General features: G+C 44.7%; 1 protein-coding gene across 1 annotated transcript in view; it reads left to right on the plus strand.

Moving 5' to 3' along the window:
- The window catches only part of grik2 (glutamate receptor, ionotropic, kainate 2), a 540,292-nt gene that overhangs the window by 461,817 nt on the left and 50,732 nt on the right, over window positions 1-27,743 (plus strand). Inside the window, exon 16 of the mRNA XM_061715437.1 lies at window positions 23,593-23,843. Coding sequence (XP_061571421.1) covers window positions 23,593-23,843 — 251 coding nt within the window. The remainder of the gene's footprint in view (window positions 1-23,592; window positions 23,844-27,743) is intronic.

Genomic DNA, 27,743 nt, shown 5'->3' on the forward strand with positions numbered 1-27,743 from the left:
CCTAAGTTTAGGGATAGGTTGATCTGGTCCAGTATTGTCGCACCAATAAGAGAAAAAACATGTTTTGAATAGTCGAGTCGGGATGGGGTCTGACATACATGTGGTTGACTTAGCTCTATTAACGAGTGAAGTCAGCTCAGGGAGGTCTATAGGATCAAAACAGTCTAGAGTCAAGTCAGAGCCTAGGGAAGTCGCTAAAGCGGAAGAAACACCCACAACCGGCTGGTTGATTTCTTCTCTAATTCTCGTGATTTTACTGTTAAAGAAGCTCATAAAGTCTTCACTACTGAGAGCTGCAGGAATGCACGGCTCAACAGAGTTGTGACTCTTTGTCAGCCTGGCTACAGTGCTGAACAGAAAACGTGGGTTACTTCTGTTATCCTCTATCAACGATGAATAATAAGCTGTTCTGGCTTTGCGAATGGCTTTTTTATATACTATTAGATTATCTTTCCATTCACGATAGGAGTCTACAGACTTACAAGAGTACCACTTCCTTTCCATTTTACACATGTTTTGTTTCAACATGCGGATATCTGAATTATACCAGGGAGTTAAGCTCCTGTGGCTAGAAACCCTCCTTTTCAAAGGAGCAACTTCATCTAAAGCTGAATGCAACAAATCAGCAGTGTTACTAACAAGGAAATCAACATCAGATGTAGAACCCAGCTCACTGGCCTCGGCTACTTCACTATTTTCCACCGTCGTAAGATGAGCAATGGCCTCCCTAAATTTAGCAATAGCTTCATCAGACAAACATCTGCTAAAATAATACCTCCTATTTTGCACTTCAACATCGACAATATTAAATTCAAACGTTATTAAATAATGGTCGGATAAAAGGGAGTTTACAAGTGACACCAACAGATCATCAGTTTCAACACCGTAGGTGAGAACAAGATCGAGAGTATGATTAAAACAGTACGTCGGTTTATCCACTTTTTGTGAGATACCCATCGATTCTAGAAGACAATTGAAAGCTAATTTAAGATTATTGCTTTCAACATCCATATGAATATTAAAGTCACCCACTATGATGAATTTATCTGTACTGATCAATGTTGTGCAACACAGGGTAGCTTAGATGTCCAGTTATCAGGAGGTTATTAATAATTTTATTCAACAATTATTAATAATTAATAAAGTTGACTATTTATCAAATTGAGTTATCAACATGATAATAATCCTCGTGGGGCACCACCTGTTTTCAGGAAAATGATAACTTTCACAGCAAAAATCAGTCTCAGAAATTAGGGATTATTCCACCAGAATAACAAGAAGGTTCTATTATTTCTGGTGAATAATGTTGAAGGCTCTTAAAGAGTTCGGCACTGGCTCTGTCAAACAGTCAATGTGACCAAAACTGTATGAAACACAAACAACTCCTCATTAAAAATCAATCAGAATTTATTTACATACGGGTACCAAAGCAGATGTAAATAAATACCCAAAATAAATCCTGATGGCACACTACGTTAAACAAAAACCATTAACTAACAAGAAAAACAACAACAATAAAAATGAAATGAAAGTTAAATGCATGGACTCAAACAATAATAAACACGATCCAACGAAACAGGTTCAAACAACGTGGCTGCAGTGTTTAAAGATGGCAGGGCTTCTGTGGTATTTAAAGATGGTGGCGCCCTAACCACGCCACGTGCAATTAGATCGGATGGCAAATGCGGCGTCTTAAAACGTGAATGACTAGTAGAAAGTGGCGACTACAAAATAATCGAACACAATAATGCTGCTGATGATGATGATGTATACAGTAAACTCAGCTCTGAACACAGATTTAGCTTGAACGCTCTAAATTAACTGATACACTCAGGATCCAAAACCCCACGCCTCCTCTGAGTCTCCGGGTGCCGATCAGGGGTTCCTGCCAGGTTCTTTCGGTCGGAGGCCTCAATCCGAGCGATCTACCGCCTCTCTCTCTTCTCCTTCCGACTCTGAAATCAAAAGGGACGGTGGTGCAGTGTGGCAGCAGCCGGCGCTCCCCCTCCCGGTCACGGAGGCTGTCACGTCGTCTCGTTGCGCGCAGGGCCAGTCTACTTCTTTGGACGTGCGGGTTCCCGTCGGGGCTGATGAGCGCGTGGACCTCACGGACGTCGGGCGGCAGGATGCGTCTCAGTCTGATCTGGCAGGCTGACCGTAGGATCCTTCCAAGAGAAAACTCAGAGCGGAGAGAGAAGTTAGAAAAGAGGAGAATCAGGAGCACAGTGTGTTCCTGATAACGGGTCTCACCCTGGACCGGGCGCTGAGCTTCGAAGCAGCTTCCCCCCCTTTTCAGCTCCCAGGGACTTGGGAGACGTGCAAGGTGAGAAGAAGAGAGACGGAGCGCTGCCAGTCCGGGCCGCAGCGGATCAGCGTGCGCTGATCCCCGGGCCAGTCCGCCTCGGACTTTCCTCCCCCCACAGGGGGGGAAGGAGACGTGGTCCCGACCGGCCTTTGGCACGAGGCCAAGCTGGACGAACCGACCAGCTCGGCTGATGAAGAAGGAAGAGCAGAAAAAGGGAGAGAGGGACGCAGCGCCGCGGTCCGGGCTGTGGATCCTCGCTGATCCTCCGGCCGGACCCGCTGGAGCACGCCGCAGATCCCCCTCCCGCTTTGGGGGGGAAGGTCGTGGTCCGACGTCCCATTGACCCGGAGCCAAAAGTGGACGAACTGACCCACTGTTGATGAAGAGAGAAGAGAAAGAAAAAGGAGCAACCGAGGGATTTGAGTCCTTTGAGACAGTTTTGTTGGCAGGCCTTGGTCCTCGAGAAGCAGCAGAAAAGTGTGTAAGACTGCAGCTCTGCATCCTGGCCTGGACCCTTCATTGTCAAGGGGAATGTCTAATAAAACTGTCCAAATTACTAGAAATAAGAGCTGCACCATCCCGGGTGGGATGAATGCCGTCTCTTCTAATCACACCGGGCTTTCCCCAAAACGTCTTCCAATTGTCAATGGCCACGACATTTTCAATTTTCCATTTTCAATTTTATTTATATAGCATCTAATACAACAGATGTTGTCTCTAGACGCTTTCCAGAGATCCAGAACATGAACATGAACATAAACATAAATATAAACCCTCGAGCAATTATTACATAAACAATGGCAGGTAAAAACTCCCATAGTGGGAGAAAAGCCTTAAGCCAAACAGTGGCAAGGAAAAACTCCCCTTTAGGAGGGAAGAAACCTTGAGCAGGACCAGGCTCATAAGGGGGGGATCCTCCTGCCAAGGGTCAGTCTGGGGGTCGGGGACGTCAGCAGCACACAGCAGGCATGTGGAAGCAGCAGCGGGATGACCAGAGGTGGGGGGGGGGGAGGGGGCAGGCAGGCGGAAGCAGCAACGGGATGATCAGAGGGGAGGGGGGGGGCGTCAGCAGCACACAGCAGACATCCACGTAGGCAGGTGGAAGCAGCAACAGGATGACCGGGGATGGGGTGGGGGGGGGGGGCGGGACCGCAGGCCAGAACGCAGCTCCCGAGGCTCCGGCCTGCAAATGCACATGCACAAAAGAGAAAAAAGGGGGGCCGGCACAAGAAACTACAAGAACGATGGACAAAAACGATAGCTATGAGATATTTATAATAAATAAAAATGGAAATGGAGAAGAGAGGAAGGGAAGAGGAGAAGAGAAGAAGGGTGAGAGGCACCGCCCAGCGGATCATGTCGGTGCCCCCCTGCAGCATAAGCCTATAGCAGCATATCTACCGCGAAGCTATTTTTTTTTTTTTTGTGATCAAAATTTTTTTTTATTTATCTCGTACTCACAGTACAACAGATCACAACCACAGTATGCAACAGCAGTACCAGTACATAGACACAACTAAATGACGTAAGAAAATAAAAAATAAAAAATAAAAAAGGGAGGGGGGGGGGGGGGGGGGTCCATGGACATCGATATGGAGTGCATACCAAGAATCCAGGCTGGCAGCCTGCCACTCCCTACTACTATAGCGGCAACAGTCCCATAGCCATTGTTCTCCATGCCTGAACTGTTTTGGGCTGAGCCCGGTTCAAACGTGCTGTTGTGAGCTCCAAGTTTACAATGTTCCGCAGCGCCCCCAGCCAGGAAGCGGCTAAGTGCAGATCATGTTCAAACCAGTGTTTCACTATAGCTTTCTTAGCCGCTGTGAAGCCTGCAAAGAGCATCCTTTTCTGTACCCGGCTGAGAGGGCAGGCTGAGTCATCATTAAGAAGGCACAGACATGAGTCAGGAACATATTGAATATCCAGCAAGTTAGACAAAGTGGTATTAGCATGGGACCAGAGGTTAGCTACTACCGGACATTCCCAAAACATATGGAGAAATGACCCCGGGGTGGGATAGGCACAAAATTGGCAGTGGTAATGTGGTTGCAATTTCATTTGGTATCTCCTGTAGGGTGTGGCATAGGCCCTATGAATAATTTTGAACTGAATGAGCTGATGAGCCACATTTTGCGAGGTCATATCCCGATTAGACCAAATCACATCCCAGTTCGGTTGATAACCTAGTTGTTTGAGCTCCCGGCTCCACAGAGACTGAACAGGGAGTGTTTTTTTAACCGCATTTAGTAGATGTTGATATATTCTAGAAACACATCCACGTGAATTTTGAGTGGGTTCAATCCAGCGCAACATGGGATGGGATTGGGGGGGGGATCGCCATGGTACTCCATATGCCTTTAGGGCAGACCGCAGCTGCAGGTAAATAAAAAAGGATGATGCTGGTAATACAAATTTGCCTTTCAGCTGCTGGAATGTGAACAGGCCATTACAGTCATACAGGTCACCTATAACATGTAAGCCCTGTGAGCTCCATGAGCTGAAAATGGCTTGTTGCCAGACATTAAGTTAACACTGTTCCATAAGCAGGGCTGCACATAAGTGGGCCGCCAGAGCGCATGCGCCGTCAAAATCCACAGTGCACTGTCAATCTTGCGCTGCGAAGCGCTTTTGCGTACCAACAGCTGGGGCTCATATTATTGGTTGTGGCCAGACCAGAATACTAATATAAAAAAATCTATTGGGAGAGCTTTTCCCCAGAACTGCCACTCAAAGTTGGTACGTGGCCAATCACAGCGCGTCCTTACTCCCCCTCCATGCTCGTTGCGGCGGTGAGGAAGAGAGGTAAGGATCAGCTTTACTGAACAAACCCCAACACGTCTCGTCAAAATGTCCAAGAAGCAAGCGCCATTAAGTAATTATTTTGGCGTTCCACCACCACCAACTACAAAGAGATGCCAAACTGAACCACTACCCGTGGATAGAAACAGAAAACGTGTGTTCGCCGAGAAGTGGCTGCATGATGTTACGCGGCGACGCGCACCGTACGTTCGCGGTTCCGCGTATCCTACCCCGTAAGCTCTGCGTTGGTGCAACGCGGAACCATAAATCAGCCAGTGTCCGTCACTGCGTGCAGCAGTTACCTGCGCCAGCAAGACGCTGCTCTCTGATTATGGCTCAAAGTTTATGAAAACCCCAAATAAAAAATAAATTAGAGAATATTTTATGAAATCAATAAACAATTCCATCATCAAAATTGTAACAAATAAAGGTTCAACATGCTTTGCATGTACAGTAAGACTAGGTAATATATTAGTTTCACCTTTTAAGTTATTATTATTGAAATAGATTAACTTTTACACCATATTCTAGTTGAATTATTGAAATAAATTAACTTTTACACCATATTCTAGTTGAATTATTGAAATAAATTAACTTGTACACCATATTCTAGTTGAATTATTGAAATAAGTTAACTTTTACACCATATTCTAGTTGAATTATTGAAATAAGTTAACTTTTACACCATATTCTTCACCTGAAGCAATATTCTACACCTTGGCTGATGTGGACATACAGAGCATAGGCGGCTATTTCAGCTGCTTTATGGTTGGCTGTCTGTACAGTCATGCAAGTTAGTTTAGAAGTTTTGGGGGGGTTTTTTGGTTCCTGCGTTGCTGAAATCGGGGCATCCTTTATTTCTATTTCTGAAAGTTGGCAACCCTAGGTGCAAAATATGCCGTGAGCATCCCAATCTGGCCGATAAAAACTGTAACTTACTTATACTGACTCTACAGACTAATACACACCATAATTTGTTAATTCATCTTTATAAGTGAATAAATATCGTTTTGCCTATAACTTATTCCTGCATCCCTCTTTTATCGATCGGGCGAGACGGGTCACCGCGTTTTTGGAGGCCCAAGTCACATATCCAGGGGCTCCTCTGAGCACCAGACCAAAATAATTATGTGCAGCCCTGTCCATAAAGGGGTGAAGGAGCAGAATCGGATAGGATCCCCTAGGAGCTTCGCCGCAGTTTTCCACACCTTTAAGGCATTACCGTATTTTCGCGACCATAAGGCGCAACTTTTTTTTTTTTTTTTTTTTTTAAATGTGCCGGGCGCCTTAAGAAACGGTGCGCCGTGTCTATTACCTGAATTACGGTAATGTGAGGCCGGCCATGAGAACGGTAAAGGGAGAAGGGGGCGGGTGAAGCTGAATGAGACCATCCACTGAGCTGTTTAATGCGAAACAGAAGATGAAAACTTTTAAGGATTTGCTTGATGTGTAAAGTGAAATAAAATACAATCAAACTAAGTTTTGCTCCCGCTCTATTTAAATAAGCACAAAGTTCTGCAGCGCGCGCGTGTGTTTTGCATGTCGGAACCGGTGACTTTCCCCGGTTAAAGCAGCGGCTGGAGCAGCGCGGTGATGGGCGCTGCTGCAACCCGACTTCCTGGTTCCCCAAGTGGTCCAATCGACCTGGTTCCCGGCCGCTTTGCGAGCAGAGATTTCTGGGGTCTGTCTCAGGTCTGATCAGCTTCACCCTCCGAAATTTGCAGCCAAATCTGTCGGTTACAAACCCGGTACCGGACCCCGACATGCGCGGGTGTGTATTCGCGGCGACACACACAGATTCTCATTTATGTAGCGCTTGACTGGCGCAGCTGATGGACAGAAACCTATGGTGATTTTTAAAAGAAAAACTTTGCATAAGACGTTTCCAGCCGGAGTCATTATAAGGACGAATGGAAAGGGGGGGCTGGATGAAGGGATGATGATGATCAGGTGGCTGAGACAGGTCTGGAAATTCGGACTGGAGCTCCTGTCGGATACAAACCCCGGTACCGGCTCCCCGACAGCGCGTGTGTGAGCGGGTCCAGCGCGGGGGAGCAGACGGGGAGCGGACCCGGGACCAGCGCGGAGCGGGACCCGGGACGCGGGACGCGGGACCCGGGACCCGGGACGCGGGACTCGGGACCGCCGCGGTCGGGATCCGCAGCACAACGCAGCACAACGTGGTATGAAACGTTTATTTTCTTACCTTTATTTATTCAGGGGTCTGTCCCAGGTCGGATCAACTTGACCCTGCGAGATTTTCAGGCAAATCTGTCGGTTTGATCTCCGGTAACCAAGATGCAGAGGATGCGCTCAGGAGCCGCCAGGCTCCCGCCGCGGGTTTGCCGGGCCAGGGCGCACCATGCCCGGGGCAGATCCGGCCGAAATGCCGCTGGTCTTTCCCCGGGAGCCCCTGCTCCCATACAGGTGGGTGGCTTCGGTGTCGGCCGGTCCGAACAGGTCACATTCCCGGTTAAAGCCGCTGTGACGCGCGCTGCTCCACCCCGCTGGGGAGAGACGGGCTCTGCGCGGTGGAGGATCCGCACAACGGGGTATGAAAAGTTTATTTACTGTTGTGCAGAAAGTGACTGACACCGAGGAAATTCGGACTGGCGCAGCTGAATTAGCGGAGCTCTTTAATGCAGAAACAGAGGTTTTGCTCCCGCTCTATTTTTTAAATAAGCGCTTGTGTGCTTGTGTGTGCGTTCTGCATGTGTGTGCGTTCTGCAGCGGGTGTGTGTGTTTTCCGGCCGGCGTGTTTTGCGGCACGCGTGTGTGCAGCTCTGCTCTGTAGACTGCGCCTTTTGGGTCGGTGCGCCATATGTATGTTTTAAATCTAAAAATGACACACAAAAATGAGGGTGCGCCTTTCCACACGGTGCGCCGAATGGTCGCGAAATTTCGGTATTTGGATAATACAACCAAATCTGTAGACAGAGTTTCTACATCCTACACCGGAGAAAGGTAAGTCTTGTAATCTGATAGGGCTGACCAACCATGCCTCAATCAACCTCCAAGGCACCTTAGAGTCAGTGTTGATCCAGTTGAGTAGGGCCTGTAACTGAAAGGCTAGGTAATACATCTTAAAGTCTGGAACCGCCAACGCTCCCGACTTCTTGGGCTGTTGTAGAGTAGTTAGCCGAATTCTAGAGCGCTTACCTGCCCATAAAAATTTAGTGACCATCGAGTGGATGTTATCAAAATACTTGGGGGGTGGGGACAGTGGGAGCATCGAAAAAAGAAAATTGATCCTTGGGAGTACGTTCATTTTGATTATATTGGTTCTACCTTGCAGTGACATTTTAAGGTCACCCCATCTCTGGATGTCTGCCTTAATCTTACAGAGGGTGGGCTCAAAGTTACTCTTAATAATTAGAGGCAGGGTGGGCCAGATATTGATACCAAGGTATACAAAATTATCGCTAATTGAAATGTGTGCTGGCAATTGGGTTGACCTGGCAGCGGAGTTAAGGGGCATTAGAGCCGACTTGCCCCAATTGATCTTATACCCTGACATGCTGCCGAAATCACTAAACAGGTCCAATACATGAGGAATAGAGACATTCGGATTTTCTAAATAGAGAAGAATGTCGTCGGCATATAACGAAATGTGGTGGGGTTGATCCTGTAATACTATAGGGGAAATGGAAGTACTCTGTCTGAAAGCCTGAGCTAACGGCTCAAGAGCGAGACAGAATAAGATGGGTGAGAGAGGACAACCCTGTCTGGTCGAGCGCTCTAATTGGAATGTGGGAGAGATGGTTTTCCCTGTAAGGACCGCTGCCGTCGGTGCACCATATAAAGTCTTCACCATATTTAGGAAATTGGTCCCAAAACCCAGGCGCTCTAGCACTGTCCACATATACCCCCACTCGAGATGGTCAAATGCCTTCTCTGCGTAGAGTGAGAAAATGGCGCGGGAATCATGAGAGTCATTAGTTGAGTCTAAAATGTGGAGCAGTCTGCGCACGTTGTCAGCTGCGAAGCGTCCCCTCATGAAACCTGTCTGGTCTGGACCAATGAGAGCATCTGTGACTGCCTCCAATCGTACGGCAAGAGCTTTCGCAAAGAGCTTCTGGTCGCAGGTGATCAGAGAGATGGGTCTGTAGCTTGCCCACTCCAGGGGATCCTTGCCTTTTTTTAACAGAAGCGAGATGAGAGCAGCCTTCTGGTCCCTATGGAACTCCCCCCTGGAGATAGCGGCGTTAAACGAGTCTAGGATCAGGGGGCCTATCACCCCCCATAGCTCTAGGTATAACTCTGGTGGGAGGCCGTCGAGACCCGGTGACTTCCCTCGCTGCAGAGACTTGAGGGCCCCATGAAGCTCTTCGAGGTCTAGGGGCGAATCTAAGAGCCCTCTGTCGGCCTGCGAGATCTTGGGCAAGTGTAAGACACTAAGGAACGCCTCACAGCGCGATGCATCATGTTTCACTTCTGATTTATACAAGTCAGCATAGAATGACCTAAATGTGTTGTTCACTGACTGGGGTGAAGTGAGAATAGTGCCAGTGGGATCCCTAACTGCGGCGATGGAGGCCTTGCCCTCGCTCTCCCTTAGCCTAAGTGCCAACAACCTACTAGGCCTCTCAGCGTCAAAATAGTATTTTTGTCTGCTCCTGTGAAATATAAATTCAGCCCTCGAGAGAGACAGAGCGTGGAATTCACCCCTGAAGGCCTCCCCTGGAGCCGAGTTGGGCAGACCGGCTATCTGTGATCTGCTGCTTCTGTGCATGTTCCAATAAAGTTATCTCCCTCTCCAGGTACTCAAAACGCCTAGACCGGTCTTTTGCCAGATGAGAGGAGAATGAGATGCAAGAGCCCCTGAGAGAGCACTTAGTCGCCTCCCAGAGGATCTGCGGGTCATCACACCCATCCTTATTAGTCTCAAGAAATGCGCCGAGCTCAGCCTTGATATATGTTAGAAACGCATGGTTGGTCAGCAATGTGGAATTAAATCGCCATCTAGTGGCCTTCTCTGGAAGAGCAGTAGGATTAATCCCCACCAACACTGGGGCATGCTCAGACAAAAGAATAGGTAGGAAGTCAATAGAGGATGCAGAAAGATCTAATGAGGGGCTCATAAATATAAAATCTATCCTGGAGTAAGACTTGTGCCTATTTGAGTAAAAGGTGTAATCTCGTGCGCTGGGATTCTGGATTCGCCATAGATCAACAACATTCAGGTCCTTTATAAAAGTGTTCAAAAGTGAAGTGGACTGGGTAGTGAGGGAAATTAAGTCAGGTTTTTAGGAGAATCGTTCACTTTGTGAGACAAGCACCAAATTTTGCATGAACATTGCCTAGTACCTACTTATGCAAAAAAGCCCATTAGCCACCTGAAAATCCAAGATGGCGGCCGTTTTTCAAGATGGCTGTCTTATGAAAGCTAAAACAAGGTTGTCAGTGTAGAACTTTAATTCAATAACAATATTAAATAACATATTTTATTGATCTCTTTATCCAAATGCATGTGTTTTGGCATAACAAATTCTATGATGTCAATACAAATGAAATAGTAGTGTGGATGACACTCCCACCAATTGCCCAGAGCTGTGAACAACTCACGAAGTGCAAGTGCAAAAGGGAATGTTGCGGAAGATGCAAGTGCTACCGTTTTGGCCTCCAGTGTGCCGTGTGCCTGCAATTGTGATGATTAGAAAAAATGTGATACAGAAATGGGAGGGGGGGGGAGGGGGGGGGAGCTATAACTTGATGCCAAAACAATAAAAATCTAATTATATAATCACAATCCAGGTCAAAAACCATATAAACTGTCTTTTGCCTGCAGCCATTTTGGAAAATGGCAGCCATATTGTTGTTTTATTTGCATGGCTAATGGGGGAGGGGGTGGGGGGTCCCAAGATTATAGTCTGATGTCAGAATAATCAAAATTTGATTTACTCTGCCGGCACAGTTTATGGTGTGGGTGGGGAGCTGTTGACCTCGACTGGGGACATTGTCGGACGGTGGAAGGAATACTTCGAGGATCTCCTCAACCCGACTGACATGCTGAGGAAGCAGAGAGTGTGGACTCTGGGGCGTGCTCATCCATCACCCAAGCCGAGGTCACTGAGGTAGTTCGTAAGCTCCTCAGTGGCAGGGCACCGGGGGTGGATGAGATTCACCCCCCTGAGTACCTCAAGTCTCTGGATGTCGTAGGGCTGTCTTGGCTGACACGCCTCTGTGACATTGCATGGAGGAAGGGGACAGTACTGCTGGAGTGGCAAACCGGGGTGGTGGTCCCTCTCTTTAAAAAGGGGGGCCGGAGAGTGTGTTCCAACTGTAGGGGGATCACACTTCTCAGCCTCCCCGGGAAAGTCTACGCCAGGGTACTGGAGAGGAGATTACAGCCGATAGTTGAACCTCGGATTCTGGAGGAAAAATGCGGTTTTCGTCCCGGTCGGTGAACACTGGACCAGCTCTACACCCTCCGCAGGGTGCACGAGGGTTCATGGGAAATTGGCCAACCAGTCTACATGTGTTTTGTGGATCTGGAGAAGGCATTTGACCGTGTCCCTCGTGCCATTCTGTGGGGGGTCAGCGAGTATGGAGTCTGGGGCCCTCTGCTAAGGGGCTGTCCGGTCTCTGTATGATCGGAGCAGGAGTTTGGTTCACATTGCAGTAGATCAGACTTGTTCCTGGTGCATGTTGGACTCCGGCAGGGCTGCCCTTTGTCACCGGTCCTGTTCATAATTTTTTATGGACAGGATTTCTAGGTGCAGCCAGGGGCCGGAGGGGATCCGGTTTGGGAACCACGGGATTTCGTCTCTGCTTTTTGCAGATTGTCACGATTCAGACAGACGACCAGAGGACCACAATTGCGTCACACAAGAAGGTTTATTAATCCTTCAGGGGAAAGGGAAGTTGGGAGTGAATGAGGGCTTCAGGGGGTCCAGGGGGTCCCGGGGGTTCAGGGGGTCCACGGTGTTCAGGGGGTCCACGGTGTTCAGGGGGTCCAGGGTGTCCAGGGGGTCCAGGGGGTCTGTGTGTGTGTGTTCCCCCGGCAGCGATCACGGGAGCTGGAGGATCCGGGCAGTCCTGGGGGAAACACACACACAACAGAACAGGTGAAAACGGAGCAGTAGTGCAGTCGAGGGCAAAGCAGAAATCGTAGGCGGGGGCAGAAGGCAGGTCAACATTACCGGGGCAGGAGATCAGAGTTGGGGTGGAATCCAAGTCCGGGTCACAGATGGGAGTCAGAGAGACAAGCAGACAGGCAGGGTTCCGGTGCAGGTTTGCAGACGATCTGACAAGGGAGAGCTGAAAGACAGGGCTTTAAATACTGGGAGAGGTTAAGTGGAGAATGCAATACAGCTGTGCAGGTAAATCAGAGCAGAGTGGGGGCAGGTGGAGCTAATTGGATAGAGGGTCAACGGGTGGAGTGACAGGGCTCATGACACAGATGACGTTGTCCTGTGGAAGCCCCCGCACTCCCTCGCTTTCAAACACTGGATTCTCACTTATTTAGATGTTGTATTCATGGAGATGTCGACTGCCAGAATCAATGGGGCCAAAGAATCCATCTTGAACAGTTGGCGGGGTGTGGCCAACTCATTAAAGGACTTGTTGGTATGATCGCATTTTGATCCCGACCAGTTAACTTATGTTCTTTGTGTATGTGAGGGCGTGGTTATACAGTTTCCCTCTATACTGTGCTATATGATATTTAAGTTCGGGGTGGGTGGGGTGGGAGTGGGGAGGGGAGGTGGCACACTTTTTTGTTGGTCTTGTCTGTTTTGTTTGTTTCTTAGTCTATATTTATGGTTTAAGCTTTTGGTTAATCTGGCGGCTCCTGTGATTTGAGAAATCTTGCAGGCCACAATCTGTGTAAGATAGTTTATGATGGACATCATAGTAAAGCTGAAGGTGTGATTTAGCTCCTGAGTGGAGTTGTGGTAATGCCAAGGCTGGTTCTGGCAATCCTGCATGCTCCAGTAAATGTGTTTGTTCCTCCATGTGCTGCTGAAGCCAACAATTTTTTATCTTGCATATGTTTTTGTTTTTTGTGGTTATTTTCTTTTTTTTTCTGTATCTGTGTTGATGGTTATTTCTATTTGACATCTATGTTATGTGAAATATGTGTTGTATCCTGTTAATCTCAGTTATTCAATAAAAAAAATGTGATCACAAAAAAAAAAGTCGCCAAGTACGTGACTCTATGAACGCAACGAAAACTATCAGTTCCCGGGCCGGCGCAAGCGCCCGTCAGTAGTGAGAAATAAAATATGTTTTCCATTTCAAACCATAAAAATAAGAACAAAAAATGGCTATAACGGCTGTAAATTGACAAGTGGTCTGAACCAATAATAGAATGTTGTCCACTGTGTGTCTACATATACACCTAAACACCGCAAATACACATACATAGTAGTGCAATGTGCAGAGCATGAATTACTAACCACATAGAGCATATATATACATGTATACACATACATATACACATACACACACATAGATACAAACATACATCCACACATATCCACATGCACATACAAACACACAGTGATATATAAGCCTAAGTCACCCCAGTATCACTACAGCTCAATGTTACAAGAAATAAAAGATCCACACCAAGAGAGCCAAAACTTAGGCTAAGTGAGTCATTAAACAAGTCATTAAATGGGGTACCTCAGGACTTCTCTAGACCAACCTGACATCCAGGAAAAAAAATAGGGGTGGGAGTGATGAAGGAGCAGGATCATTGATCCACGGTGATGTCCTCCATGCGGACGTCTGCCTCCTGAATCTGCCCGCGCTTGGAAGCTGCGAAGCCTGACCCAGTAGTGAACAGGTTCCCGACGGGCTCTCTCGCTCCGCTCCGTGTCGGTGCCGCTACCAGCCGCATCATCAAAAAGCTTCGGCCCCGTCCCGAGTCTCAGCTTCCGGGTCGCGGGGTGAATGAGGAAGGTGCGAAGATCCTTGTCGTGTGCTATCTTCATCGCCGAGGTGAAAGTCTTCCTCTTCGCCGTAGTCGCCGCGCTGTAGTTTGCAAAAAACAGAAAATTGGAGTTGTCTTGTCTGATGGGGGGGCCCCTCTTCTTAGCCGCTGTCAAAATAGCATGTCTGTCCTGCCACCTGAGCAGTCTGAAAATAAGAGTACGAGAGCGTCCAGTGCCCTGGGTCCCAGCACCATAAACACGGTGGGCTCGGTCAACTTCGATCAGCCTGTCCTTCAATGAGGGGAACCACACCGGCAGGTTAGTTCTGAGGAACCCGACAGCCTCCGAGCCCTCTGCACCCTCAGCCAGACCAACTAGTCTCACATTATTGCGTCGAGATCTATCTTCCATATCGACAGCTTTACGAGTGAGCGTTTCAACTTTTATCTCCCGAGTGGGAATCCTCCCGTGGTCATCACTCGCAGCCTTCTGAAGCAGCCCAACCTGAGTCTTAACCGATTTAATCTCTTTAGCTTGCAGATCTACTTGGGCATTTAGTTTAACGACAGACTCACTGAGCTGACCAATTTCCCCAGATATTTCGGTTTTGACCCAGCAGAGTGCATCTTCCAGCCGCTCGGTTTGCTGGTCCATCTTATTGCTCATGCGTTTCAGCTCCGTTGTTAGCATAGCCAGGTCCGCCATGCTAACGTCACCTGAGCCCACTTTCTGAACTTTTAAGTCTTTCTCCTCCTTCAGTGGCGAATCCGTGTGCAGCCGTTTATTGCTCGCCAAGGTGGAGGACTCACTCCCAGCCGACATTAACAGGAGTTTTTGACGCAAAAACTTAAGTTTGAAAGAAAAAAGACGGCAGCTTGCGCGGAGCCGAGTAACTACGCCTCCATCGCCATCAGGGGTCACGTGACTCTCTCCCGCGAAGCTATATTTGAGACTAACTATTATAGTCTTGTTCTATAGCTGCAACTATGACTACTGACTCTAACACACTAGAGTTTACACTACCTAGAGATTTACCAACACCAGCTAGAGGTTTACTAAACACTAACTATAGGCTTTACTAAACAGAAAGGTTTTAAGTTTAGTTTTAAAGGTGGAGGTGGTGTCAGCCTCCTTAACCCAGATTGGAAGTTGGTTCCATAGTAATGGTGCCTGATAGCAGAACGCCCGCCCTCTAAATCTACATTTAGATACTCTAGGAACTACGAGTAAACCTGCACTCTGAGAGCGGAGAGCTCTGCCAGGAACATAAGGCACTATCAGGTCTTGTAAATACTGCGGAGCTAAGCCGTTTTGGGCTTTATATGCAAGTAATAAAATTTTAAATTGGATTCTGAATTTTACAGGTAGCCAATGGAGCAACGCTAACACTGGAGAGACGTGGTCTCTCCTGCTGATTCCTGTCAGTACTCGTGCTGCTGCATTCAGGATCAGCTGGAGCCTATTTTTTGAACACCACCGCAACAGCCAGCGGCGGAGCAAGAGCATGCAGCTAAACATGTCATCGTTGGTCAGATTGGGGAGGGGACAAGAGAAACCTACGGAGTCCGACAGGGTTTTGGCGTAGTTACACACCGAGACAATATTCATTTTAGTGACTTCCAACTGGTGTAGACGAGAGTCATTAGCTCCGACATTTATGATAACTACCAAATTTACGATTACTCTTTGCCAGCAGCTTCAAATTTGCTTCAATGTCGCCCACTCTGGCCCCCGGGATGCACCTAACTATGGTCGCTGGAGTCGGCCTCACATGCCTGACTATGGAGTTGCCAATCACCAGGGTTGGTTTCTCAATGGGTGTGTCGCTGAGTGGGGAAAAACGGTTAGACACATGAAGCGAGTGGTGGTGTTCCGTGCACCCTTTAGGACTACGCTTCCTTCAAACCGTCACCCAGCTGCCCTGCCTGGCTGGCTGCTCGGGAGCTGCAGGGGAGCAGCTAACAGCAGCTAATCCAGGTCGGCCCGCCGCTAACTTAGCCTGGCTAGCTGACGATTCTACAGGACTATGGTCAAGTTGGCAGAAAGGCACCTCTAACTGACTGAGCCTCACCTCCAGTCCTGCAAATAAACTACACTTCAAGCACTTACCGTCTTCGCTAAAGGAGGCAGAGGAATAGCTAAACATTTCACACACTGAGCAGCAAAGAGGTGAAATGGTGGGAGAAGGGGAGGCCATACTAAGAGGCTAACAGAGGCTAACAGACAGAAAATGTATCGGTGATTGGTGAATGAAAGTTACGGAAGAGAAAATTGTGTGAGTGTTGAAATAAAGACATACATTTACCAGATATAGTATTATTTTACCAGAAAACAAAACAAGTTTAGGCAAAAAAGTCTGGAGAGATCAGAGCCAGCAGTGCCATGCAATGGCAACAGACCGCAGCCACCAGGAAGTGATGCGATGTGTGACGCAATACGTTACCCAATCAGCAAGCACCAGCTACCAGAGCACAGCTTCTCAGAAGTCACACTTGCACTATGACCATCACAGGGATAGAGAAAGCTGATTGAACTCCATGGGGCCCAGACTTTTCCTGGGACAGAACAATGTTAATATTGAAATCACAGCCTGGACCCGGCACATAAAGGCAAGGCAAGGCAAGGCAAATGTATTTATATAGCACAATTCAACACAAGGTAATTCAAAGTGCTTTACATTGACATTAAAAGCGGCAAGACATAATTAGACAGTAAATAACAAATAAGATTGAAAAGAATTTTAAGAATAAGATGATAAGAAAAGAAGTAAAATAATAAAAAGTACAAGCTGTTAAAAATAAGGGCAGTAGAATACAGCAGGTAAGTATTTAATTTAGGAGTACACTTGAGTAAATAGTAATGATTTTAACCCTGATTTAAAGGAGCTGACAGTTGGAGCAGACCTCAGGTCTAAAGGAAGTTTGTTCCACCGTGAGGAGCAGAATAACTGAACGCTGCCTCACTTTGCTTGGTTCTTGTTCTTGGGACACACAACAAACCAGATCCAGAAGACCTAAGGGGTCTGGCAGCTTCATAGGGAACTAACAGATCAACCATGTATTTTGGTCCAAGACCATTCAGTGATTTGTAGACCAGCAGTAAGATTTTAAACTCTATCCTTTGACTCACTGGAAGCCAGTATAGTGATTTCATGACCGGTGTAATGTGGTCCAGTTTCCTGGTGTTTGTAAGGACTCTGGCGGCAGCGTTCTGGATCAGTTGCAGCTGCCTGATAGATTTCTTGTTAAGGCCTGTAAAGATGTCATTGCAATAATCCAACCTACTGAAAATGAATGCATGAATATGTTTTTTTCCATGTCTTGTTTAGACAGAATCCCCTTAATTCTAGCAATGTTTTTTAGGGGGTAATAGGCAGATTTAGTGATAGACTTGGCTGTTGAAGTTCAGGTCTGAGTCAATAATTACACCAAGATTTATGGCTTGATTTGTAGCTGTCAATGACATGGAGCCAAGGTGAGCGAGGATCTTTTCCCTTTCATTTTTAGGGCCAAAAATGATGACCTCTGTCTTTTCTGCATTTAGCTGGAGAAAATTCTGGCACATCCACTCATTGATTTGGTGAATACAGTTACTCAATGAGATTAGGGGACTGTAGGCATGTGGTGACACTGAAATATAAAGCTGTGTGTATAAAGTATGGTAGGAAATATTGTGATGTTTCATAATCTGAGCTAGGGGTAACATATACTGTAGATGTTGAATAGAAGCATGAGAATGGACCCTTGAGGAACCCCACGTGTGATCTTGGTTCTCTTAGACTCATGGTTTCCAATTGACACAAAAAAGGCCCTATCGTGCAAGTAAGATTTAAACCATTGAAGCACAGTGCCGGTAAGTCCCACCCACTTTTCCAGTCTGTTGAGAAGAATGTTATGATCAACTGTGTCAAATGCAGCACTGAGATCCAATAATACCAGAACAGAAGATTTGCCTGCATCATTATTTAGATGAATATCATTTAAGACTTTGATGAGTACAGTCTCAGTGTTGTGGTGTGGCCGAAATCCAGACTGAAATGCGTTAAAAAGGTTGTTTTGCATCATAAAAGAATGGATTTGCTGGAAAACTACCTTTTCAATGATTTTCCCCAAAAATGGCAGAGTTGATATTGGCTATAGTTACTAAGTGTTGTAGCATCCAGATTACATTTTTTTAGAAGAGGTTTTATTACTGCAGTTTTCAAGGCCTGGGGGAAATGGCCTGTTTGAAGAGAAGTATTTATGATCTGCAATACATCCGGAGCTATGCAGTTAAAAACTGTTTTAAAAAAGTTTGAAGGCAGAATATCAAGACAGCATGTTGTGGGCTTTAATTTTGAAACTGTTTCCGTTATATTAGGGTTGTGTAATCTAAGTTGCTGAACTGTCCCAGCTTTACTAGAGGATGGGAGGGCCAGAGTGTTATCATTCCTGAGGTGGAGCACATTGCTTGTCTTATCTGTAATATTTTGTTTGTGAAAAAGTCAGCAAAGTCATTACAGGCCTTTTTAGACAGCAGTTCCGGGGGGATTGAGGCTGTGGGGTTTGTCAGTCTGTCTACCACAGAAAACAGTGTGCGAGCATTATTACTGTTTCTATCGATAATCTCTGAAAAATACAGAGTAAAGAGTCTGTAGAAATAAAGAAATAAAGAGTCGTGGGTGGTGTCATCGGACTCGGTTTTGAGTCCTTGACCTTTATTGATGAAAATTACACGCACGAGGGCCTGTCCATCGCTGCTTGCAGCTTTAATTAGGGCCCGAGCACTTACAGTGCAAAGGCCCTATTGTATCTGTAGGAATTTATACATTTTTTCTCGTTTTTTTTTCTCACGAAATGAGGGCCCCCCTAAACGTGATCTAAAAGTCACCAAATTTTGCACGCAAGCCAGGCCTGGCGAAAAATTTGATATTTAATGGTTTGCATTAATGGGCGTGGCCTAATGGCTCAACAGCACCCCCTAGAAAACTTTGTGCCCCACAAAACGGTATGACTCACATGCACGAAAATCGGTACACACCTGTATCATGTCGCAACTTAAAGAAAAGTCTCCTGGTACCATGGCCAAAACCGAACAGGAAGTCGGCCATTTTTAACATTTTGAATTAATCGTGTAATTTTGGCGCAATTTTTGCCATTCCTTAGGCAGTTAATACGGCCCGAATTGTAAAGTGCACCCAGGTGTATTATACATCAAAATGTGCGTCTCCATCCTTCGACAACGCGCATTACTTTTCTCTTTCAAAAGCGTTACCGTGGCGACACCAGATGCCAAAAAGCCCCCGTCCCCCCGATCTGATTGGTCCATATTTGATAGTTCCCCAAAAGTCACCAAATTTTGCACGCAAGCCAGGCCTGGTGATAAATTTGATATTTCATGGTTTGCATTAATGGGCGTGGCCTAACGGCTCAACAGCGCCCCCTAGAATACTTTTCTCTGCCATAACTTTTGAATGGTTTGACATAGAGAGTCGTGGGTGGTGTCATCGGACTCTGTATTGAGTCCTTGAGCTTCATTGGCCTGAATTATCCCCGCCCCTTCTTCTGATTGGTTGTCCCTATTTTCTGCTAGAACTTTTTAATGGTTTGACATAGGAAGTCGTGGGTGGTGTCATTTCTGATATGCTTATGGGGGACGGATGCCATGAGTGCGAGGGCCCGTTCATCGCTGCTTGCAGCTTTAATTATCATTATTACTATTATACTGTATCTATTTTACTTCTTTCTCATTTTTTTTCTTCTTTTATCTTATTATCTTATTAATGTAGGAGGAGGACAAAATAAGCTCAGGCTTTCAGTTGAATTATTATTATAATTATTGTTTTGTTTAATGTAGGACACATGTAAACAATATTAAAAAAATTACCAAAATAAATACAGTCATTCATTCATTCATTCATTCATTCATTCAGGGAAATACAATAAGTACATACTGTACATGCAAGTCATACAAGCGCTTCCATTGCAGCACACCTGAACATGGACAAGGGTGCGAGGCCCGTTCATTGCTGCTTGCAGCTTTAATTATTATTATTCCGCTAAGTGAATTGCCTTTTTGGAGGCCTTAACATGCTCGAAAACTCACCAAATTTTGCACACGCTTCAGGTGTTGCGAAAAATTCTGTATTTTATGGGCGACGGGCATGGGTCTACAAGAATGGGCTCTATAGCGCCACCTATTTCATATTTTTCCATAATATGCTTTGACCTACAGCAATGACATTTATGTGTCTATTGCAGTGTTTCCCAACCCTGGTCCTCAAGGCCCACTGTCCTGCATGTTTTAGATGTTTCCCTTCATCATCACACCTGATTCTAAGTCCTAATTAGCTTGTCATCAAGGTCTGCACAATTCTGTTGATGACACAGCCACTTGTATCACGGTGTGCTGAAGCAGGGTAACATCTAAAACATGCAGGACAGTGGGCCTCGAGGACCAGGGTTGGGAAACACTGGTCTATTGTATCAGACAAAGCCCTACAAAAAAGTCTCTTGGACCCATGCTTTAACTCACACAGGAAGTCCAGCATTTTGAACAGAAAATAACATTTTTCATGAATTCTGGTCATTTCTAGGCCTCGTACTTTAACGAACTCCTCCTACAGATTTTATCGGATTGTCTCATAACTTCGCTACAATTTAGACACATGGTGGACCCTAAATTGTGAAGTTTTTAAGTTTTTACCAGAGGGCTTGACAGTAATGATCCGGCGAAGTTTGAGGTCATTTTTAAGGCTTGCCATGAAACACCAATTGGCTGTAACTCAGCAATACATTATTTGATCTGGTCCACAACTGATGTCTATGATTGTAGACTGAGCCTGAAGACATCTCTGGTGGAATATTCATGATCGGTTGTAGCGCCACCTGTTGGCATCAGGAATTGTCATGTCTTCTACTATGCATTCGTGCTCCAAGTGAGATGGGCTTAGACATCTCAAACCTAGTCATACAGTAGGTAGGACATTGATGATGACTGACAGTGAAAACTAACTTTTTATCAAAGTCGCCGTGAGAGGGAGACAAAGTTCGGTGTCTCGCCATGAACATAAAAGTTGTAACTTGCTCATACTTTGTCCAATCTGACCCAAATTATGTACATTTAATCTGGCTTCCATTCTGAACAAGTGGATATGACAATCTTGGATGAACTCCACCTTTTGGTCAGGTATACATTTTTCATCACATTATGTGCTGTATTTCCTGTTTCGTTCATCCAATCACAATGAAATCTGCACATATTATTGTCATACTGGTCCTTATTGACTGTCGTGTATCATTGTCAGAATTTGAACGTAGCCGCCATCCTACACCATTGAAGTCTGTAGTTCTGGTAAAATAATCATTAAAAATCACTGGTTTGTTCGAGGACAGTGAAATTGCAGGATCAGATGCCTTTCGACCGGACAAAACAAACATACACTGTACGCTGCTTGTTTAACCCTGGTGAAAAGAGTTGAGTGAATCTTGTTACCTGTGGACACGCCCACTACCCTTTGACTGGACACCCCCACTGAAAATGCCCTTTGGACCCTGGGCCAATGGATGCAGGCTCCACACTGCACCATCCTCCACTCTCAACCAATCAGCAGCACCTGCTCATCTAAGACACACTCATTTGCTCAGACACTGTTGCTGTCACCACCACCAAACATTTTCTCTCAAGCCTTGAAGGAAATCTGCAAAGCACCTGAACTAGGTGAGCTGAGATCCACTTCAGCATTTCATTTGGAGTTTCAATGCTAATTCAGCTATTTCCACTAGTTCCCACAGCTTAGGTGCTGAATCATTGAAGATTATTGCTGTGGTGTATGGTGCTTCATTCTGCATTGGTGAGCATTCTGATCTAACATCTGCATTCTGCCTGTTTTATTTAACAGGTCAGGCTTTTTTGGAAGTTTTGAATTTCTTTGAACTGATCTAACTGGATGGCGAGCCAACCCTGAACCTTGAATACCTGCAGGAAAGATTTGAACCCTTGTTCCAGAACTCAATTAGCCTCAAGCCTGCCTTGGACTTGGCTTGACTGACTTTGACAGTGGTTGAGAACTGAAGTAAAAGTGCACTACTCATTTGAACCACTCTAAATACTAGTATTTGAAATTGAAAACTACAAGAACAATGGAGAACAATTATGGTGATGAGATACTTCTAATTAATAACTGGGTTTGATCTGAAAAAAGGAAAGAGAAGGAGAGGAGAGAAGAAGGGGTGATGGGCACCACTCAGTGGATCATGTTAGTGTCCTCCTGCAGCGTAGCTCTATAGCAGCTTATCTAGGATGAAGCTCTGTTTAAGACCAGCTGCTCTAGTTTGGTCCTGTAGCTGCAGCTATGACTATTGGCACTAACACACTAGAGTTTACGCTAACTGCCACTATGATCTAATTTATCATAGGTTTAATATTATTATAAACCATTATTTAACCAAGGAGAATGACTGGACACATTTTTGACCAGCACTTTATCCTATTTGGCATTGGGCTACTCATTTTTCTGAGGTAACATGGATAACTGTCACTGGCATTTTGTCCCTGTACATTTTTAAGGTTGAGGTAACACCGTGTCCTAACTGCATGCGACGCCAGCGAGCGTCAGCGACAAAAACAATTCCATGTCTTTATTTTCTATTGGACTGTCCAAACTGGCCGCGAGTGACGCAGCGCTGAGCAGCGCGCCGTTTTGAGCTGAACATTTGTTGGACGCCCTGCTTCTATTTTCTTCCTGTCGCTCGCGTTTAAAGCCGGTTGAAAGCGCTGTAGGAAACAGTCATTTCAATACAAGAACCTCAATAAAGTGGCAGCTGGCTGGAGGGAGATCGCCAGGGAGCTGGAAGGTTCTGATAAGATAATAAGATATAATATTAAGATAATAGGCTATATAATAATAATATAATAATAGGATAATATTTCTTTCTGCCACTTTGAGGTTTTTGTAGTGAAATGAGGAGGTATCATAGAGATAACTTCTCATTTCAACTAACTGGAGCAGCCGTTGCTCATCCATGACTATTTCCTACAGCGAGCGGCAGGAAGAGAATAGAAGAACATTTAAATATAACAATATCAAGCTTGTTTTCTGTTTAGAAAGTACAAACGTAGGAAGATTACAAGTACTCGCCCATCTTTTACTTGTGTCTTTACTCTTTCACGAGTTCTTTTAGGAGTTTCTTTCAGGAGCGCACGGGCGGGTAGTGCGGTGAATAAAGGCTGATTTATGGTTCCGTGTAAATTCGACGGCGTAGCCTACGGCGTGCCGCGTACCCTACGGCGTAGGTCTGCGTTGGTGTAACACGGAACCATAAATGAGCCTTTTAAAAAGCCAGTTTCAGCTGTCAATCAAAATAACGTGGGGGCCCATAACGCTTCCAGTGTGGACAGAGAGCGTCCGATGCCACGCAGTGCGACGCGATAGTCGGACGCTGGCGTGCAGTTAGGACAGGCTGTAAGTGAAAAGTATAGACAATTTTGCACTAAGACAATAAGGTAATACTTGAACATTTCAGTTCTTTTGACACTATGTTCTGCAGCAATGGATAAGATAAAGATACTGGTAATTCATGACTTTCCTGTTGACTGCTCTTTCTGCTCTCATGTGTTTTTGTCCTTCAGGCTCTCCATATAGAGATAAGATCACTATTGTTATCCTGCAGCTTCAGGAGGAAGGGAAGCTACACATGATGAAAGAAAAATGGTGGAGAGGAAATGGCTGTCCAGAGGAAGAGAGTAAAGAGGCCAGTGCTCTTGGGGTACAGAACATCGGAGGGATCTTCATTGTTCTGGCAGCCGGGCTTGTTCTGTCCGTGTGTGTGGCTGTGGGAGAATTTGTTTACAAGTCCAAACAAAATGCCCAACTTGAAAAGGTAAGAGATTTCACATACATTTCTGACATACACTGCTGCCCTTAAAATTGGAATGTCTTTTTTTTTTGTTTTTGTTTTTTTTTTACGTCTTATCATGATATGATTGAGAATTTTTTTTTTAAAGGGAGTTTTTTGGGCAACAGTATTTAAGGCAATGATGACAGAATTTCAGAATGTTTTACTGTAAGTAAATGTGCTATTAATGGCAACCTCACGGCAAAGAGAAACACATTTAAGCTATAGTTGTGTAAAAGAAGTAATTTTATTAATACATGTATTTTATAAATATGACAGTTTATGTGTTGGCCAGATTGAGGACATTCAAACTATAATGATAGTGCCTTCAACTAAACTGGAAGATAAAGATTGGTTTCTTTGCATTTATTCACATAGGCCCAATGGCGACAACGAGATAAGAAACGTGAGGAATTCTGCTGTCACCATGGATCCAAGCTAGACTTTAACCACCATCTCAAATGACCTCAAGAACAACATCTAAAACAAACTCAAACAATCATTTATCTATTTTTATTTTTTCTACACTGCCAAGGGAATTTAAATACTTACAGCAACAAAAAACTGTGTTCTAAAAGTATTACACACTTCACATGCACTGATGTTGCAAAGGCTTGCTGCACTGCATGGTCTGATCCAGTATATTCAGCAGTCACATCCAGCACTCTCCTGCGCTTCACTTCATTTTTACCCTGCATATGTCCAGTCTTTTTTTTTCCTTTTTTTGCTGTATCTATTCTGACTTTCCATATCTGCAGCTTTGAAAGCACACAGCCTTACGTGTTCAGTGCAACAACAAAACTGGGTTGTTTGTTGTTTGTCAGTAGTAACTGATAGCATATTAAGGTCTACAAAAAGATATCCAGTCATAAATCCTGACACTATTGTTGAAGAACTTGAAGAACTATTGGAGGTACACATACAGTAAAAACTAGAAAATACATTTGGGCTATCATAACACATGACCGCTGCAAAACACATCTACAGTGTTTTAGTTATACAACAGAATAGTTGTACACTGAAATGTGTGACAAAGAATAAAATATAAAAAAATTAATTACAATTATCAGGGATATAATTTGAAAAAAATAAATATATTATACATTTCTTTCAATTTAAAGGTTTAGTTACCACAATATGACAATTAATAATAATAATAATAATAATAATAATAATAATAATAACAACAGAAACTAAGAATACATTTATATGAATCAATTAAGTAAGCCCTTCTCATGTGTGTCTTATTAATGAAGTAATTGGCCAAAACTAATTATATCCATCTCAATAAAAGTACTTTTTTGACATTTTGCAGGAGCATCCATGTGTGTGTGTGCACAGTGTCAAGAACCAGATCAGCAATGATCTCAGGGAAACTAACTGTTGTTTATCGATTCATTTTCTTTTCATACATCAGAGAGGAGGTGTCACAATAATGGAAAGTGTAATGCAAAAAAACAACAAACAAATTCAGCTACTCAGGCTCATGCAAACTGCCAGAAACTGTGGTAGAAGCTTGATAATTTGGGGCTCTTGGTGGTGATGCCATAACTCTAGAATACATCATAAGGTTGAAAACACAAATTAAACACTGTTAGCATAACAAATGAAACTTGGTTAAAAAATGACAATGTAAAAAAAAAATCATTGAAATCCATGTGGCATATGGAGAGATTATGGAAGTAAAAATAAATCTGTGTAACTGAAAACAGGAGAAAAAGACAAGACATTTAAAGATGGTTTAAAATACTTTGCAATTGAACAAGTCATCTGTTGATACAATTTCATTCAAATTGAAATTAAAAAATACTAGTGATCAAGGGTTATACTAAAATGGTACTAGTAGTAGTTTTCATAATTTAAGTCTCTTCAATGATTTATTGTGGAGGTTTTTTGCTTTGGGCAGGTAGGATCTTCTGTAGCGGTGTGTTTTGCAGTAGATAGACCGAAAACTGAATGAAGAAACTATGACATCAAATTACTCCCTTATGAAGGCTTTCTTTATTTTATAAAGGATTATCCAAAATCAAAATCAGCTCCTGAGGCTCCAGAAAAGAGCAAGTCTTTTTTATCAGTTTGTTCAGTTTAGATGAGTGCAGATGTGATTGAACTCTCTACGACAGACTTATAAAAGATATTCAACATCTTGCTGCAAACGCTGAAGGACCTAAACTTCCTTAAGAACTTGCACTTCTCCTCCATAATGGAAAAATGTTTGACATTTTCCAGCTGCTCCTAAAATCCACCATCATCTCCTTTGTGTTGCTCACATTCAAGATGTCCTTTCATCCAATCCGGTGCCGCCAGAGAAGTGAAGAGACTACAATCCCCAGCCTTCTATCTTGGTCTCTCACATGTCCTTTGTTCCAAACCCGGTGTCCACCAAGTGCCACATCAAAAACCGTATTGGCCACATGTGTGATATAAGTTGAAGATAACAAATACACTAATATATGCAGAAAGATGAGGAATAATATTCAACATTAAATATTAACTCTACAGAGATTTGGTTGAAATCACTGGTGCCTGCAATAAACATGCTGGGTTGTTAGGGCCACAGTTTGTGAGACTGAATGAGCACCACAGGGGACTGTACTCTCACCATTCTTTGTCACTCTGTACACCTCGGACTTCCAGATCAAATCCTGTCATGTCTGCCGACTCAGATAACTCTGCAATTGCAGTATGTATCAGTGATGGACAAAAAATGGAGTACAGAGAACTGATGGATTATTTTGTGCCTTAGTGTGAACAAAACACAGGACAGTGGACTCCAAAAGGTTAGTGCTATTTCTATCATGAGAGAAGCAGAGCTAGTCGAGGACTGTAAATGCTTTGATTTTCACGTGGACAGCAGACTGGAGTTATGTTACTCCCACTGCTCCTAGCCGGGTGGACACAGGTACAGTAAGTTGTGAGAAACCTTGGTGTTGTTTTCGATCAGGATTTGTCGTTTAAACCATATGTTTATCAGGTTTGTAAAATAGCATTTTTCCATCTCCGTAATATTGCAAAGATTAGGAAAATCCTCTCGCAGAGTGATGCAGAAAAACTAGTTCATGCGTTTCTATCTTCTAGACTAGATTACTGTAATGTGTTATTAGCAGGATGTCCAAGTAATTTGCTGAATAGGTTCCACGAGTGCTGACAGGAATCAGCAGGAGAGACCACGGCTCTCCAGTGTTAGCGTTGCTCCATTGGCTACCCGTAAAATTTAGAATCCAATTTAAAATTGTATTGTAACATTACAGTAATCTAGTCAAGAAGATACAAACGTGTGAATTAGTTTTATCGTATCACTCTGCGAGAGGATGTTCCTAATCTTTGAGATATTACGGAGATGAAAAAACGCTGTTTTACAAACCTGATTAATATACGGTTTAAACAACAAATCCTGATCAAAAATAACACCAAGGTTTCGCACAGTTGCACTGGAGGCCATAGCAAAACCATCTAGTTAAATTAGGGGCACGGCAGCACATCTGGTAGTGCAGCCATCTCACAGCTAGGAGGTCCTGGGTTCAATTCTCACTGTGGACGCTGTGGGCGCTGAAGTGCGTGTTAGTTCCCCCATGACTTCAGCACCACACCCTGGGTGGGGTTGGCGAAAGGGCCTTTCTGTGTGGAGTTTGCATGTTTTCCCCGTTTTCCCTTGGGTAGCTAACTTGAGCTACCCTCACAAAAACATGCAACAGTCCTGGGCTCTACATGCCCCCTCTGGCCAACCGGGGCGCCAGATGGGGTGGGGAGGATCTAACCGGAATAACATGATCCTTCCACGTGCTACATCCATTCCTTGATGTCCCTAAAACATGATTGAAATTTAGCTATAAAGGTTCTGTTTCATCCGGCTTCATAGACAAATAGAGCTGCGTATCATCAGCA

This window comes from Cololabis saira, chromosome 3 (genome assembly GCF_033807715.1).
Source record: "Cololabis saira isolate AMF1-May2022 chromosome 3, fColSai1.1, whole genome shotgun sequence".
Classification (NCBI taxonomy): domain Eukaryota; kingdom Metazoa; phylum Chordata; class Actinopteri; order Beloniformes; family Belonidae; genus Cololabis; species Cololabis saira.